This window comes from Mus musculus, chromosome 12 (assembly GCF_000001635.26).
Source record: "Mus musculus strain C57BL/6J chromosome 12, GRCm38.p6 C57BL/6J".
Taxonomy (NCBI): Eukaryota; Metazoa; Chordata; class Mammalia; order Rodentia; family Muridae; genus Mus; species Mus musculus.
In genome coordinates, this window is record NC_000078.6 from 40,632,425 (window position 1) to 40,647,500 (window position 15,076).

Genomic DNA, 15,076 nt, shown 5'->3' on the forward strand with positions numbered 1-15,076 from the left:
AGGTCTGTGCAAAGACAGAGACATGGAAATGCAGATGTAGCTGTTAGGTTTGTGTGAGTGCACAAGTGTGTGTTTGTGTTTGTCTTGTTGTTTTAATTAGAAAGATCATACAATCCAAATTTTATTGCATTAAATGTAATGTTGTAAAGTATTCGTATTAGTGCACCTTTAAAATACTCAGCATGATAGTATTATTATAGTTCTTCCTCTCTCTCACTGTGTGTCTGTATGTGTGTGTGTACATGTGCACACATCCATGTCCTATTGTAGCTGAGCAAGTATAACCACATTTTTTTCTTTGATAGGACTGCTAACATACACCAAAGTTGATTTTGTCTTGTTTAGTTATTTTTACTTGCTATTGGGGTTATGAGTATATACTCTGGCAACATCCTTGGTTGGTTTAAGATCTGTACAGAGCGAAATCTACAAATATCTTTCACTGCTGTCCTGAGGAATGGGAAAGGGATTGATTAGCTAACATTGTCTCTGGTACTGGAATAATAGTCAGTTATTAGAGGAGCAAATACGATATTTAGGCCAGAGGTAGACTGACTTTTGGCACAAGGGTGATATGATCGTGTTGGGCTTTCTGGTTTCTCTTTTCCTGGTTACAAACTGCTTTGCTTCATCATACATTTGTGTGTCTGTGTTTGTGTATCCAGACACGAGTTTTAAAGCAGAGCACCAACCTTTTCAGTGAAAGGTGTTTGATGAGAACAGTTAATCCTGTAGATTGCAAACAGTACATGAGGTAATATATGTATATAAACGGACTGTGACTGCTTGAGAAATACTAGTCTGCTCTCTTAAATAGTGTTGATGAGGGGTTAAATATCAACCTATAAAATACCCCTTAATAAGTTCCACAGTGTAAGCAGGAAAAAAGCTGTGGAGACATACAAGAGTCTTGATGTCGACTGTGAGCTGTGATCTACATCTCTTTTAGCCTGGGCCTCTCCCAGGTACTTTTATTCTTGAATCTTACCAAAGATGATTTATCCCACATCCCACATGATGTAGTAAAGCCAGACTCCAAATCTAGACCCGCCTCCACCAAAACCTGTTTGTTCTGTTTTCATTTTAAACCAAATCAAACCTCTGCCATATTCACTTTTGGCTGCATGTACAATGTATTGGGGGACTTTCTAGGTAGTGTTTTAATCCAGTTGTTTAGTATTGTCTCATTTAATGCTAAACTGAATAGAGTTTTTAAATATTTTTAGTCTGCTTCATAGCTATCCATTTTTTTTTCAAATTCATTTTTTTACAGAAGATGCTGATATGACCTGATGATCTATTTGTGTTTTTCATTGTTTTTGCTTTGTTTGCTTCCCTGTGTGTTTGGTAAGTGTTCACTGTGAAGTGCAGGCTGGCCTGGCCTCATGGCGCTCCTCCTGTTTCGCTCCCCAGAGGCTCTTAATAAAATCAAGAGCTACAATGCCCAGCTCCTTTTCTTAGAGCAGAAGAACACATTGGGCCCATTGTGTGCTGGAATATCCCTTCCACTTCTAGTTTCTTCCTTGAGGAGGGACTAACTAGGTAGTTTTCATTTTTATAAAGGATTTTGCTTCCTTCTCATGTCACCATGCCTTTGTAGGTAGAGATGATGTATAAAATCAAGTTCACCCTACTAAACAACCTGAGCAGGCACATGCCTTCAACCCCATGATCGTGAGGGCTCTATCTCTCTCCTTTTCTGCACAAAATCTGACTTCTTATAACTCTCTTATAGAATTTAGTTTAACTACGTGAAATTTCCCTTCCTACCACAGACGTCCTCAAATGTTTCTTGGTCTTCTGCATATTCATTTGTATGGCCTAAACAGAACGCACTTCTGGAAGTGTGCAAGGAATAACAGCTCTAAACCGATGTGTTCATTCTTTCCCACCTCTGGGAGCTCAGGCACAGCTGCTGTGGATGGGAACAGACACTGAGCAGTTAATTACAAGAATATTGTGTTGCAGAGCCCTTGTAATGGCTTGTAGGACAGTGCATAACACGAGAAAAGAGCAGGCAGCAGTAGGAGACAGTAATAGAAAGCAGGCGCAATTGAGTGGATAAGGACTTGAGAGTAGAAGGAGATTATTTATGCCTCAGAGGATCCAGAAGTGGCTTCATGGAGAAATCTTCCTAAGCGTCTACCGTATTTATTAGACCCGAGTAGTACCCAGAGGTCCCTTAAAACATCTAGTATCAAAAATCACTACCTTTCCAATTGTATATATATTTACCGAGCACATAGACCTTGATAACTTTTTCTATCATTTATCTCTAGAGAACTTCTGGTGGATAATGTCTGTAAGTTGACATCACTCTTTATATAGACCACTGGTTCACAACCTGTGGGTCTCAATCCCTTGGGGGCCACACATCTGATATACTGGATATCAATTATTTACATTATGATTCATGACACTAGCTGTTATGAAATAGCAACAAAATAATTTTATATTTGGGGGTATGGTCACCACAATATAAGGAATATATATTAAATGGCCACAGCATTTGGAAGTTTGAGAACCACTGATATAGACTATTAATAACTTCTGTAAAAAGTAGACGTATATTTTGTGGCTAGGAAAGATTTGGGATAGATAATTACCCAGTATCTCTGCGGGAAGATGTATATTTTTCAGTGTTGGTTAAAAAAAAACAAAAAACCAAAAAATGTTTTCAGAGCTTATCATAACAATACTAGTTACATGACCATTTTTCTTCACTGTCTGCATACTAATTCCTGTGTCTTCACAGTTACTCTCTGTGGTAGGCTCTTTACAGATAAGGAAACACAGAGCAATCAATGAATTGCTAGAGTATTTTGCACTAGAAATGACATGAGTGAAAGTCAGGTGACAATCATCTGTGCTGTTGTTCCACCTGTAGTCACAAACCCATAAGATATCTTTGCAGAAAAACAGTACTGCCCAATTTCACTGATGACTAAACTCACCTTCAGAAGCAAGATGTAGATTTGAACTCAGGGTTTTACACACCTTCCCTTTCTGAAACCGTGGGGATTGATTGATAGCTTTGACAAAGATATATTGAAGCTATATGATCTCTTTGATTAAATTTAAAACACCTGTTTTTTAATGAGTCTGAATACTAATCAGATAATTGCAGTAAACAGTGATCAATGTTTGAGTCTGGAAGCTCCCCTTGTGTTCAAATTCAGCTTGGTGAAGAATTAGGACCAACATTCGAGACATAAGTGGGTGCCGATGTCTCCATGACACTTATTTTACTTGCATGCTGCCATGGCTCAGACAAAAACCATGAGCACGAGTAGTCAGGGAGAACCACTTGACAAGTAGAAGTCAGGCCACACCTTAACGTATAAGAAAGCTGAAGAAGAAGATCTGGGAGAGGAAAGCCTCACTGTGTACTAAAGCAGAGACTAGCCAAGCCTAGGTGTAGCACAGTGAGAGTAAGGACCATTGCATCTGTCCATGTTGGCAGTTGAGACATCATGTTGGTTTGGACAGGAGAGCGGTATTGTGGGACTTGAGTGAAAAACGTAGAACTGCAAATGGACAAGGAAATGGGAAAGCTTTATTGGTGGAGAAGCCCTCTACTCTGTGGCAAGCACTTGGTCCCCCTCTTGGTCAAGCAAGAGGACTGACTGCCAAATCTCTGTGCTTCCATATGCCTTAGAGAAATGAAGGGGATCTCTTCCATCGCCTGTGGCACATCATGAATGAAATCCTCGATCTGCGACGGCAGGTGCTAGTTGGCCATCTCACCCATGACAGGATGAAGGATGTGAAGCGCCACATTACTGCCCGACTGGATTGGGGAAATGAGTGAGTACTGACAATGACAGGATGCTAGAAGGAGCCTAGATGTGACACCAGTTAAGCTAGGATGTGCTGAGTCCATTGGGAGAACTCCATCAAGGATGGAGCCAAAAAGCCACATCCATGGCTCTGGTGTGAGCACTGCCATCTTTTTTTTTTTTTTCTTTCTAATACCCTGTAGTATAACAGTATACAGGTTGTTACAATAAATATAATAATCATAGAGATTATTGATTAGATATGTTTTCTGACTAAAATGTTTTTTCTTCTTCTGTAGTCATTAGTTTTGAGACATGTATTTGATTTTATCGTATAACTCCTCTATATCATAGTGTAATCCAGAGGGAAACATTCATCTTACCAGTGACTGCTAAATGTCTTAGGACAAGTGCGCAGCTGTGAGACATTCTGGGAGGCATAATGGCCACTCTTCAAAGAGCTGTTAAGGAGGGCTCATGTAAAGGCTGCCAGTAACTGAGATCTACTCTTAAATAAAAATGTGGAGGACTTATTTAAAAATATCAGCCAAGCACTTAAGTAGGAAGTCTAGTTACTGGAAACTCCAAGCAAGGCTAATACTCTACAAAGTATGAATATTGATATATGAGTGGCTAACTAGAATAAACCAGCTTTGGCCCTGCTCCCCTCAGCCTTCCCTTTGATTGTATCAAGCTCCCATTTGCTAGTTGACCTTTAGTGGATCTCAGTACAGGATTTTGAGGAAAATGAGAAGGAATGTGGGACATAAAAGGAGAACACACCAGCAAGGAAACCATGAATAACTTACCTCTTTCTGGATCTGGAGAACACATTGGGCATACTGGTGGGTTGGATTTGCAGCATTTGGTTGGGTTTCTTCTTTGTGCGTGCAGTAGTCCTGAGAGACACAGCTTTCAAGGTGATCAGAATCTGACTGCATGTGCCCCTTATTATTTTGTGTGGTTGGTTAATTTATGTATTTATTTGTTTGTTTGTTTGTTTTGTTTTTATTTTTCTCCCTTGAGAAAGTTTCTCTATGTAGCCTGGTTTGTCCTGGACACACTCTGTAGACTAGGCTGGCCTCAAACTCAGAGATCTTCTTGCCTCTGCCTCCCAAATGCTGGGATTGGAGGTGTGTGAGACCATGCCCAGATCAGTTGCTCTTTATTCTTATTTTTAAAAGCCTTTGACTTTTTACCTAGTTACAGTTGGTTACTATTCCAGTCCTCGTTTAAATGAGGATTGGTTTGTTAATCGGGATGTTGGATCAAATTAGATTATCAAAAGTCACAAGGAAACATGGAATAAACTGAAAAACAAAGGAACAGACAACAACAAACAACCCTTTTCAGTTGGAAGAAGGAAAACAGAAGAAAGGGGAAGTGGAAGAAAACTGTGAGTCAGGGCTGTGCTGAGGCTATTTTTGACTTACACAAATTCTAGCTTATGCTCCATGCAGTTCTATGGCTAAGTTAAGGTAAGTTGGTAAAAAAAAAAAAAAAAAATGATATATGAAAATGAACAGCACAATTTAAACCATCCTTGAGCTCATGAATTTTCCCAAGCTCTTACTTCAGTTTCTTTAAATTTTATTGGCAATTTACTTAAGAACAATTTACAGCATAGAAATTATAGATTTGCCATATTCCTTTTAGGATAAATCCATCCCCTCATTAAAGATTGCTAAGTGGAAGGCAAATTAAGTTAACTCCTTTGCCTATTAAACTCGGTCATGTTGTCCTGGGAAATGATCTGTCACCTCATAAATCTCTTATCGATATAGGAAACATAAATTGAGAATGTGTTCAGTGTCAGATTGCATATCAGACTACTGAAGCGCAGTGGAAGGGCGTTCTTTGGGTTTGGGGAGCTTACATGAAGTAGGAAGGGAGCCATCTTGTTCTCTAACAGAATCAGTAGAAAATGATTTCTCTTCTGAAATCCCAGGAAGAATTAAAGTGATGATACAGAGTTCTGTCACCCATTGAGTCCATGATGGCCTCTGAATTCCTGTTGAGAGTACATGGAAGGGCTAAGAGCTTCATCCTTTTTTTCTGGTGTCACAGAGTATTTTAGTGGCAAGGCTAATATAAAATTTGTCCCTTTTTGCCTGGCTCCTGGCTTCCCATGTATTCTTGCTCCATCTGTTTTCTCTAAGCCTTGCCTACTTTTTTTCATATTCTTATTAAAGCACTATTCTGATTCTAGTCAAACAGTGGCTTATTCACTATTAGACTGTACCTATTAACCGACAGCAATAAGTAGCAACAGGTAAGATGCTTTTTCCACATTTATGAGAAGCTAGCAGCAACTGGTGACTCAGGCCATTCAGAGAACAGAAGCTTTGAATACTATTTCTTTCCATAAAAGCTCAGGAATGGCCTGAGGCTCACTGCTGGAGTTCATCTTGACTTACTTTTGTAGTGCTAGAGGTGCTTGGCCCTTCACAGATCTTTTCTTTCTAATGTTATTAGAGGGGAATCTAAATTCTCAGTTTCAGCATCACAAAGAAGGAATATCAATGACAGCCAGTAGGTAAGTCCTGTTTGAGTTGAACATTTTCTATTAGCCTTTTCAGACTGCTGGCCAGCTGGGGATTGCTTCCACAGATGTCAGGTGCCCACATGAGACCTAGCCAGACATCCAACATCAAGAGAAGATGGTCACATGAATACCCTCTACCCCTAACCTCTCCCAGGAGAGAATGAGGCTTGAGCACCTTCTTTTAGAAGAAACTTTGGCAGGGTGGATGCTAAGATTCTTATGTGATTGTATGTTCCATATTCTGTGCTAGATATTTCATCAGCAAGGTAAACCTGATGTCAAGTGATATATCACTTCCTAATTCAATATCTGCAGAGAGGGAATGGAGACTAGGAATAGACCCTAGAGTTTTTATCATAAGCAGATGTACTTATTATCTGAATATTCAATTGAAAAAGTAGATGTTCAAATTTCTTTGGATAGCTGAACATTGTTTAAGAAAGTAAGGAAAGAATTTGGTGTCTAGTGACAGCCTTCCGTTATTTAAGAGCTAGTATTTTTCAGGGGTGACTGGATAGTGTTTGGCTTGAAGTAGGTGCTGAATTAGCAATTTTGATGAGGCCTTAATGAGATTTTGAGGCAAGCATAGAATTTCAGGATTCTCTATTATTGCAAATGCAAAAGCTAAGAAGCCTGTGGTTCTGTCATTGGAAGTGCACTGCTGGAAGGCTTCCGAGAAGGTGATTTCTATAAAGATAGTGATGCTACAGGAGGGTCTTAGAGTAACCTGTCCTCAGTGAGCTAAGCATGAGAACAGAGGTGTAAAAAAGGAAGTAGTAAGTATAGTAACAGGGAACATACAAAGGCAGTGGGGACCCTTTTGAGGTGACCACCAATGCTTAAAGAAGGTAAAGGGACTCCTGTGACATTGGTATCAGTGTTGCACAGTGGTTGACCCAGAGAGGAGTATGCTATCAATATTACTGGGGGGAGGGAAACTGGGGGGGTAAAGGGATTACACTCACATTCTGCTGTCCATGGTAAGACATACTAAATTGAGCACCATACCAATAACCCATGCAGTTGATAGAATGTCAACCTCAGCACAGTAAAATCACATATTGGCCACAGCAGCATTTGACACAAAACCATTTTACCACTATGGAAAGGCCTAAGTTGTGCTGCCTAAACTCGGTATTTGCTCTTTCTAATGTCTTACCCCAGACACTGCCATGAACAAGAAAATACATTAATTCTCAGGGCTTTACACGAGACATTTTAGCTAAGGTTAGCCTAGATCAAACCCTAAAACCAGACTTCACTCTTGTCCCTTCCTTTTCCTAGAACCAGGTGATGACAGTTTTTGGAGCACTCCCATTTAGAAGTGATTCTCTGCCAGTTGGTCGGTTGTTGAAGACTCTCCTCTGTGTAGTAACAAATGGCAGGTTCATTACATTGATAGCAAAACACCCTAACATGATTTTACTCTGTCATCTTCTGTTTCCCAGTTTTGCCCAACCTCGTTCTATGTCTTCTCCAACTCCAGAAACAAGTTGTGATAGACACAAATGGGGGAAAAGATTTTATCACAGTTTCAGACACTAGTGAAGACATGTGTAGTACTGTCCGTTAATGTGACTTTTCTCTGAAATGTCTGAAATTTGTTTTCTAGACAACTGGGACTAGACCTGGTGCCTAGGAAGGAGTACGCAATGGTAGACCCAGAGGACATCAGCATCACTGAGCTGTACCGACTGGTAGGTACATAGAGCATTTGCTCACTGCTAATTTTGTGGTTTCCATGGCATTCTGCATACTAAGTGTCTTAAGAACTGGATGTTCCTGGTCTAATTTGAAGAGAGTAGAGACTTGCAAGTTGAGGTGACCATGCCCCAAAAGTTCTTTTTCTGTCTCAGAACATTGTAGATTTCCACCCAGTCCTCAGCTTAACAGGCTCTAGGAAGTCCGATCAGACTTTCCCAAACCCTTATTCTTTTGGCTTTGTCTGGTGAAAGGTTTGCAAGTTGCCCTTCCTCACCTCTGTGTTTCTGCATAGTAAAATGTTAGCTGCCGGACAGGGTGGTGCAAATCTTTGATCCCAGTACTCAGGAGGCAGAGGGAGGTGGATCTGTTTGCGTTTGAGGCCAGATTGCTCTACAAAGCAAGTCCAGGACAGTCAGGACTATTACATGGAGAAACCCTGTATCAAAAATTAAACAAAAAAAAGAAAGAAAGAAAAAAGAAAAAGCGTTCCCCCAAGTGCTATCCTTCCCCCTCCCCCTATGTTATCATCATGTATATGAACTTCAAAAAGTATCTCTAAAAGTAGCCTTCAACTGCTGGTTTTATGCCTTACATCTATCTCCCTTACCCCATTTCTAAGTGTTGGAGATAACCAATAACCATAAAAGATTTGAGCACATTGCCTATCACAAGAACACCCATCACACCATTTTTTTTTCCCAGTTGCCTGGTATTCTACCTTTTGGCTTAGTTCCTTCAACATAGTCCAGTCTGCCTTTGAATATAGCCTGTGCTTCTAAATGCCTATATGGAATTTCTTAATAGTAAGTGTCTTAGAGGTGTTTTGTTTTGTTTTTTGGTTTTTGTTTGTTTGTTTGTTTTTTGTTTTTGTTTTTGCTGTGAAGAGACACTATTCCCATGACAACTCTTATAAAGGAAAACATCTAATTGGGGCTGGCTTACAGTTCAGAGGTTTAGTCTATTACCTTCATGATGGGATACATGGTGGCACATAGGTAGACCAGATGCTGGAGAGGTAGCTGGGAGTTCTACATCTGGATCCAAAGGCAGCAGAAAGAGACAGTGAACTACTAGGCTTGACTTGTGCTCCTGAAACCTTAAAGCCCTTCCCAGTTAACATACTTTCTGCAGTAAGGCCGCACCTACTCCAATAAGGCCACATCTCCTCGTAGTACCACTCTCTATGAGCCTATCAGAACCATTTTTAATTCAAACCAACACAGCAAGTAAGCCTTCTTCAACAACAAATTAGAGGAGAATGCCTAGGTTAGAAAGGGCATTGAAAGGCTGTTGCCTTCTGCTTAACTTTAGTGTGATCCCAGTGATGACTATATCATGCTATAATGTTCCTCAAATGAAGGCCCTTCCGAAACGGGAAGGTCTTGGTGCTTTTCTGTTGTGGTACTTTTATGAGAATAATAAGGTATTCTTAACTGATGTTTATGCATGCACATCTGAAAAACCATCAGTTAGCCTTGGTCAGGATATGTGAGATGCATCATATGTGATCATGAGAAGTCAGTCTTAGTTATAGTACCTTTACTTTCTTCCTTGATCATCCATGTATTCAAGATGTCGGTATTTTGTGCTATTGATTGAGGTGCTTTCTGTTTTTTTAGAGGGTTCCTTTACTGTACTCCGAACTTTCTGGCATTCACTATTTCATGCTATGGGCCTTTCTTGCATCTGCATTTAAACTGAATATCTGGTGTGACTTAAGGAAGCCATTATAAATAGTTGGAGGGGTATAACTCAGTGGATAGAGCATTGCCTAACGTGCACAAAAACCCTGCACTGTATAAATCAAGTATGGTGGTGCAAAACTCCATAATCCTAGCCTTAAAAAAGTACACTCTACGCTCTTTATTTGTGAGTCATGTCTTCTTACCTTTGAATCAGTCACATCCTCTAATTCCGCATCTTTACTGATAACTGTACTGATTGATGTCTGTATTTTCTCTTTTAAGGAGTCACAACTTGTGTTACAAGTGTTACCACTTCACATTGCACACTGCCTTCTCTTTCCTCTGTTATGCTCAGCATGACCTAGTGCAACACTTTCCAAAATCACCAAGTCAGTGATTTTTGAGGTCATTTTATATTATGAATATACCCTGGATTGTAGGTCCAAACAACTGCATGTTCAGCCTCTATCAACTCAGGACTTGGGGGCTTAGTATTTAATCTCCTTGAGATCCGGTTTCTTCTTCTACTAAGTGGCGAAGCACTTCTTATCATGTTGATGGTGATTGCCTTTCCATGAAAGATATCTGAAAAACACCTAAGCATGCAGTCGAGTTGCACTCCTTTTCATCTTTAGTTCATCTTCATTAGTGAGCCAACAGGGCAAAAATAATTGATATCATATGTGCTAAATCTGGACATTAGGTTTAGGTGCTTTTAGTGAAATGAATAATAGAATCCTAGACACGATAAAAACTTTATTTTCTGATGACCTAGGAGCAGGAAGTTCTAAATTGGTTTGTGACTTAATTATGTGCACAAGACATAGACCCTTGAATTTTTGCTACGTAGTACTTGACTTAAACAGCAAGGACACCTCAAAAGTACAATCTAGCTGTAGAAGTTGTAGCCTTGATGTCTGACCTCTATGGAGTTGCAAGGACAAAGGTTCATTGTATCTGACTGAGCTACTTTAACAAGCCTCCTTGGAAGTTCCACACATCCCTTGCCTTAATTTGTCTTTTGGCAGAGTAGATGCACCTGCAGGAGTAGCTAAAGATGTGAAATATTTGATAACCAACTAATAATGTCCTTCATCAATACAATTTCTTTTCCCTAGTTTGGTTTTCTTTATATAACTCTGCTTCTGTCTTTAACATTGTATATAGGGTGTCAAATTAATTTAACCTCTCTTACCTTTACACTTTAATGATGGTGGTAGCCTGAACTCAATGGTTTTGAGAGGCTGGCATCTCACATAGGCTCAGATTGACTGTCAATGTCTGCCATTTCTGTGAAAGACAATAAAAGTGTGACTTGGCATCTTACAGTTCAGATTCTGGTCCAAAGCCATCTTTTTATGGATGAGGAACATAAAACGTTGTAATTTTGTCTACAAAAATGTAATACCTCCTCAATAACAATTTCATGTGTCTGTTTTTAAGCAAAGACAGTAGCTCAAGAAAAAGAAGCAGTGTTTATGAATATCAGAATGACACTTTTTTTTTGAAGGCAGCTATTTCTCCTCTTACATCCCTTATTGTATCCTGTCTTCATCAGGCAACATGCCACTCTGCTCATTTCCCTCTATGCAGCCTGTCAGCATCTGCCTGCCTTGATTTCACCAGGGAGAGAAGTTGGGAGGCTCCATCACCATTTCCATGCCTTTCTTTGGCAGTGTATTATCATTTTAGATCAAGGACCATGGAGGTTGACAGCATATTATCGTTTTAGATCAGGAACTGTGGGGTCAAGATAAATATTCCCAGGAAGAATGATTTATCTCTTCAGAAGTTCCCAAATTGATGTTGTACCCTAAGGGAGAAAATCCTGGTTTTGTGTTTTGGCCAACTCTTTTCACGGGCCATTTTCACTCGGTTTTGCCCACCTAAGCTAGACCATGCTAAACCTTACCTTGCTAACTCATGCTTACCTAAAAGACTGGATTGCCAAAGGCAATCTTAGTTCTGCTATAAAGAAAAGCTAATGGGCCAGGATCTCTGCTGGCAGAGTATCTTTTTAGGGACATCTTATGTGTGTGGGATCCTATTTTCTTGTTTGCAGTTCTTAGTGGTCTATAGCAGTGGTTGCCAAATAGAAAACTGTGGTGGTTCTTACTTCTTCCTCCTCTTCCTCCTCCTCTTCCGCATTCTCCTCCTCCTCTTCCTCTTTTCCCTTCTTCTTCTTTTTACTTATTCACTTTGCTCACTGACCCTCCCGCTCACCCCCTCCCAAAATCCTTCCTCCATCCTCTCCTCCCCTTCTCCTCTGAAGAGATTGGGGCTCCCATGGGTATCTCCCTATCCTGGCACTTTAAGTCTCTGAAACGCTAGGTGCTTCCTCTCCCACTGAGGCCAAATAAGGCAGCCCAGCTAGAAGAACATATCCCATGGACAGGCAACAGCTTTTGGGATAGCCTCTGCTCCAGTTGTTTGGGACCCACGTAAAGACCAAGCAGCATACCTGCCACATAGGTGTGGGGAGGCCCAGGTCCAGCCTGTGTGTGTTCTTTGGTTGGTGGTTCAGTCTCTGAGAGCCCCAAGGGTCCAGGTTAGTTGATGCATGTTTGTCTTCCTGTGGCATTCCTGTCCCCTTAGGGGCTGCAATCCTTCCTTCCATTCTTCCATTATAGTCCCCAAGCTACATCCACTGTTTGGCTGTGGGTGTCTGCATTTGTCTCAGTAAGCTGGTGAGTGGAGCCTCTCAGAGGACAACTGTGCTAGACTACTTTCTGCAAACATAACAGAATATCATTAATAGTGTCAGGGATTGGCGGTTGTCCATAGGCTGGGTCTCAAGTTGGGCTGGTTATTGGTTGGCCATTCCCTCAGTCTTTGCTCCATGCCCTGTGCCTGTATTTCTTGTAGGCACGATAAGTTTTGGATCAAAATTTTTGTGGGTAGGTAAGTGTCACTATCACTCCCCTGGGATTCCTGTCTGGCCATAGAAGGCAGCCTCTCCAGGTTCCATATCCCCATTGCTGTGAGTCAAAGCTAAGGACACCCCTATTGATTCTTGGGCACCTCCCTATCCAAAGTCTCTGCCTCTTCCTGGAGATGCCTCCTCCCCATCAATTGCAGATTTCCATTCATTCTCATGGTCATTGCTGGACAGTCATGAGAAAACAGTGGTTCTTATAGAACCTCCACCCCACGGTATATTTGGCATTGGCTGAGGACAGAATGTGGTTGCCACAACAAGGGGTGGCAGTAGAGAAAGTTCACTTAGGGAGTGCTATACACCCTGAAAGCCCCTGCCCCCAGCTCTCTTCACCAAGATTGAGAAGCCTGGGTGTAATCCAGTCATCTAGTAGTTAACGTAGCACATGAGGAAAACAGTTTGAGTTGAAGAAATCTTTGAAGTGAATCTATTTTTTTCTCCTAATAATGGTATAGTTAAAATATAAGCTGTAAGTACATGGAGCACAGCTGTCAGGATCATCTGTAGCTATACATTAAGTCAAGAAGGATTGTTGTCTGTGTTGTGACTATAAGTTATAGCTCTTAAAGTATTAGCCTGATATTGCTGAGATGTTCTTTTCATAAGGATATTTTTAGCAGTCCTCAAAAGTATTGAACTATCAAGACATAAGCAAGTATTCATAACCTATTTAAATCGAAATCTATCCCAGATCTGGAAGAATAGTGGGTGGGTGGGAAACTTAATCACTAAAGAGTGCTACACAGAAGGGCCTGTATCATAGGCACATAGCCCAGAACCAGGCAGTCTCCTTCCTAGCACGCAAGGTAGATTCCAGGACACAATTAATGACTTGTCAGAGGCAACAATACATTTTTTTTCAGTCTGCTGTGATTTGTATCTCTCTGCATATGATCTCCATCAATGGCTATCAGCCCTCATTGCCCATTAGAGCCACCTGGGGAGCCTTTAAAACTACAGCTCATGAGACCCCCTTCCTAGCCCCCTAGAAATTCCCATTTAATTGTTCTGGGACGGGACCTGGTGTAAGTATTTTTTAAAAGCTCTCTTGGCGACTCTAAAGTGCAGTCAAGGTTGAGAACCACTGCTCTAGATATATTACATTATTTGCATGAGTCAGGGAGCTGATTTTTCCCCCCGTCAGTTCCTATTGCCTGCCACGATTGGTGCTGGAGACTTCGTACTCTGCAAGGCCAAGAGCAGACACCGCCTTGAGGTCAGTTCTTTACAGGAGGCCTTTGAGTCTGTGGCCCCTGCTCTGGCCTTTGGTACCCATCATTTCTTTGGAGTAGCTTGTGCTGTGCTACACCTTTGACTATGCCTTTGTAGAGAGGCTTTTAAGTAACTCAGCAAGTAAGTTAGCAATTCTAAGGGGGGAATTCTTACTTTTGGATTAAAGAGACTAGTTTTATGAGCATATGAAAGATTTTGAAAGCACAAAATAGAGCAAGGCTCACAGAAGCTTTTCCTTTTTAAAAAAAAAAAGTATATGTATATGTGTGTATATGTATATGTATGTGTGTATATGTATGTGTGTATATGTATGTGTGTATATGTATATGTATGTGTGTATATGTATGTATATGTGTGTATATGATGTATATATTCACTTTCACAGATGTGTCCCATGTAAGTAGGGGCCAACTAAACGTTCATTTAGTGGGTTTGTGATCTTTTCACTTTACATAGTTCAGAATAAAAGGGATGCATATAAACTTTCTGATGATGTCATGTAATTGCATGTAAATTGTAAAAATCTCATCTGCTCTGAAAGTTGGCTAATCATTTGGCAATTACTGAATTCTATTTACAAGCCTTAAGAGGTGGCTAATATAGAGATATGGTTATGTGCCTTCACCCCCGACAACCATTCATAGCCATAGATGGAACCCTAGAATTCAAATCCCTGATGCTAAAAGTATCCCTTTATTAGTCAGGAGGCTCATACAGGGTGACAATAGGCAGTCTCTGATAGGAAAGTGACCATGCCCTCCCTTACTTTATTGTCTCTCCTTCTGATAATGCCCAGGCTTTCCAGGTCCTTTCCCTGCCCCATTAGTCTTCATCAGTGAGAGGTCCAATAGCTGAGTAGACTGGCAGCAGCTGGCAGCTGGGCCAATATGCGCATGCCAAATAGAGATGTAGAAGCCTCCATACAGTTTTACATTGCCATAGTAGTCTCTCTACCTTTTTGCTTTTCTGAAAGTATTTTCTTACCAACCTCCAAAGGATAAGAAGGGAAAACAACCTGCATCCTCACTACAATCAGATCGGGAAGCTCTGTCCTAAAGAGGCCACAATTCTTGCTCCTTCTATAGTACTTTACTACAGGGGCAGTTTTCCATGTATTCTGGCTCCCCAGGCTCAAATCAACACACCCTTTTGGGCTCTTTTTGCAATTTAGATTTTTCCCCTTTCATCACTC

The 15,076-nt window shown here is 40.7% G+C and overlaps 1 protein-coding gene across 9 annotated transcripts in view; it reads left to right on the top strand.

Moving 5' to 3' along the window:
* The window catches only part of Dock4 (dedicator of cytokinesis 4), a 400,918-nt gene that overhangs the window by 186,468 nt on the left and 199,374 nt on the right, over positions 1–15,076 (top strand). For all 9 annotated transcript variants that reach the window (XM_006515085.3, XM_006515089.3, XM_006515090.3 and 6 more), the window contains exons 6-7: positions 3,659–3,807; positions 7,937–8,021. In XM_006515085.3, coding sequence (XP_006515148.1) covers positions 3,659–3,807; positions 7,937–8,021 — 234 coding nt within the window. The remainder of the gene's footprint in view (positions 1–3,658; positions 3,808–7,936; positions 8,022–15,076) is intronic.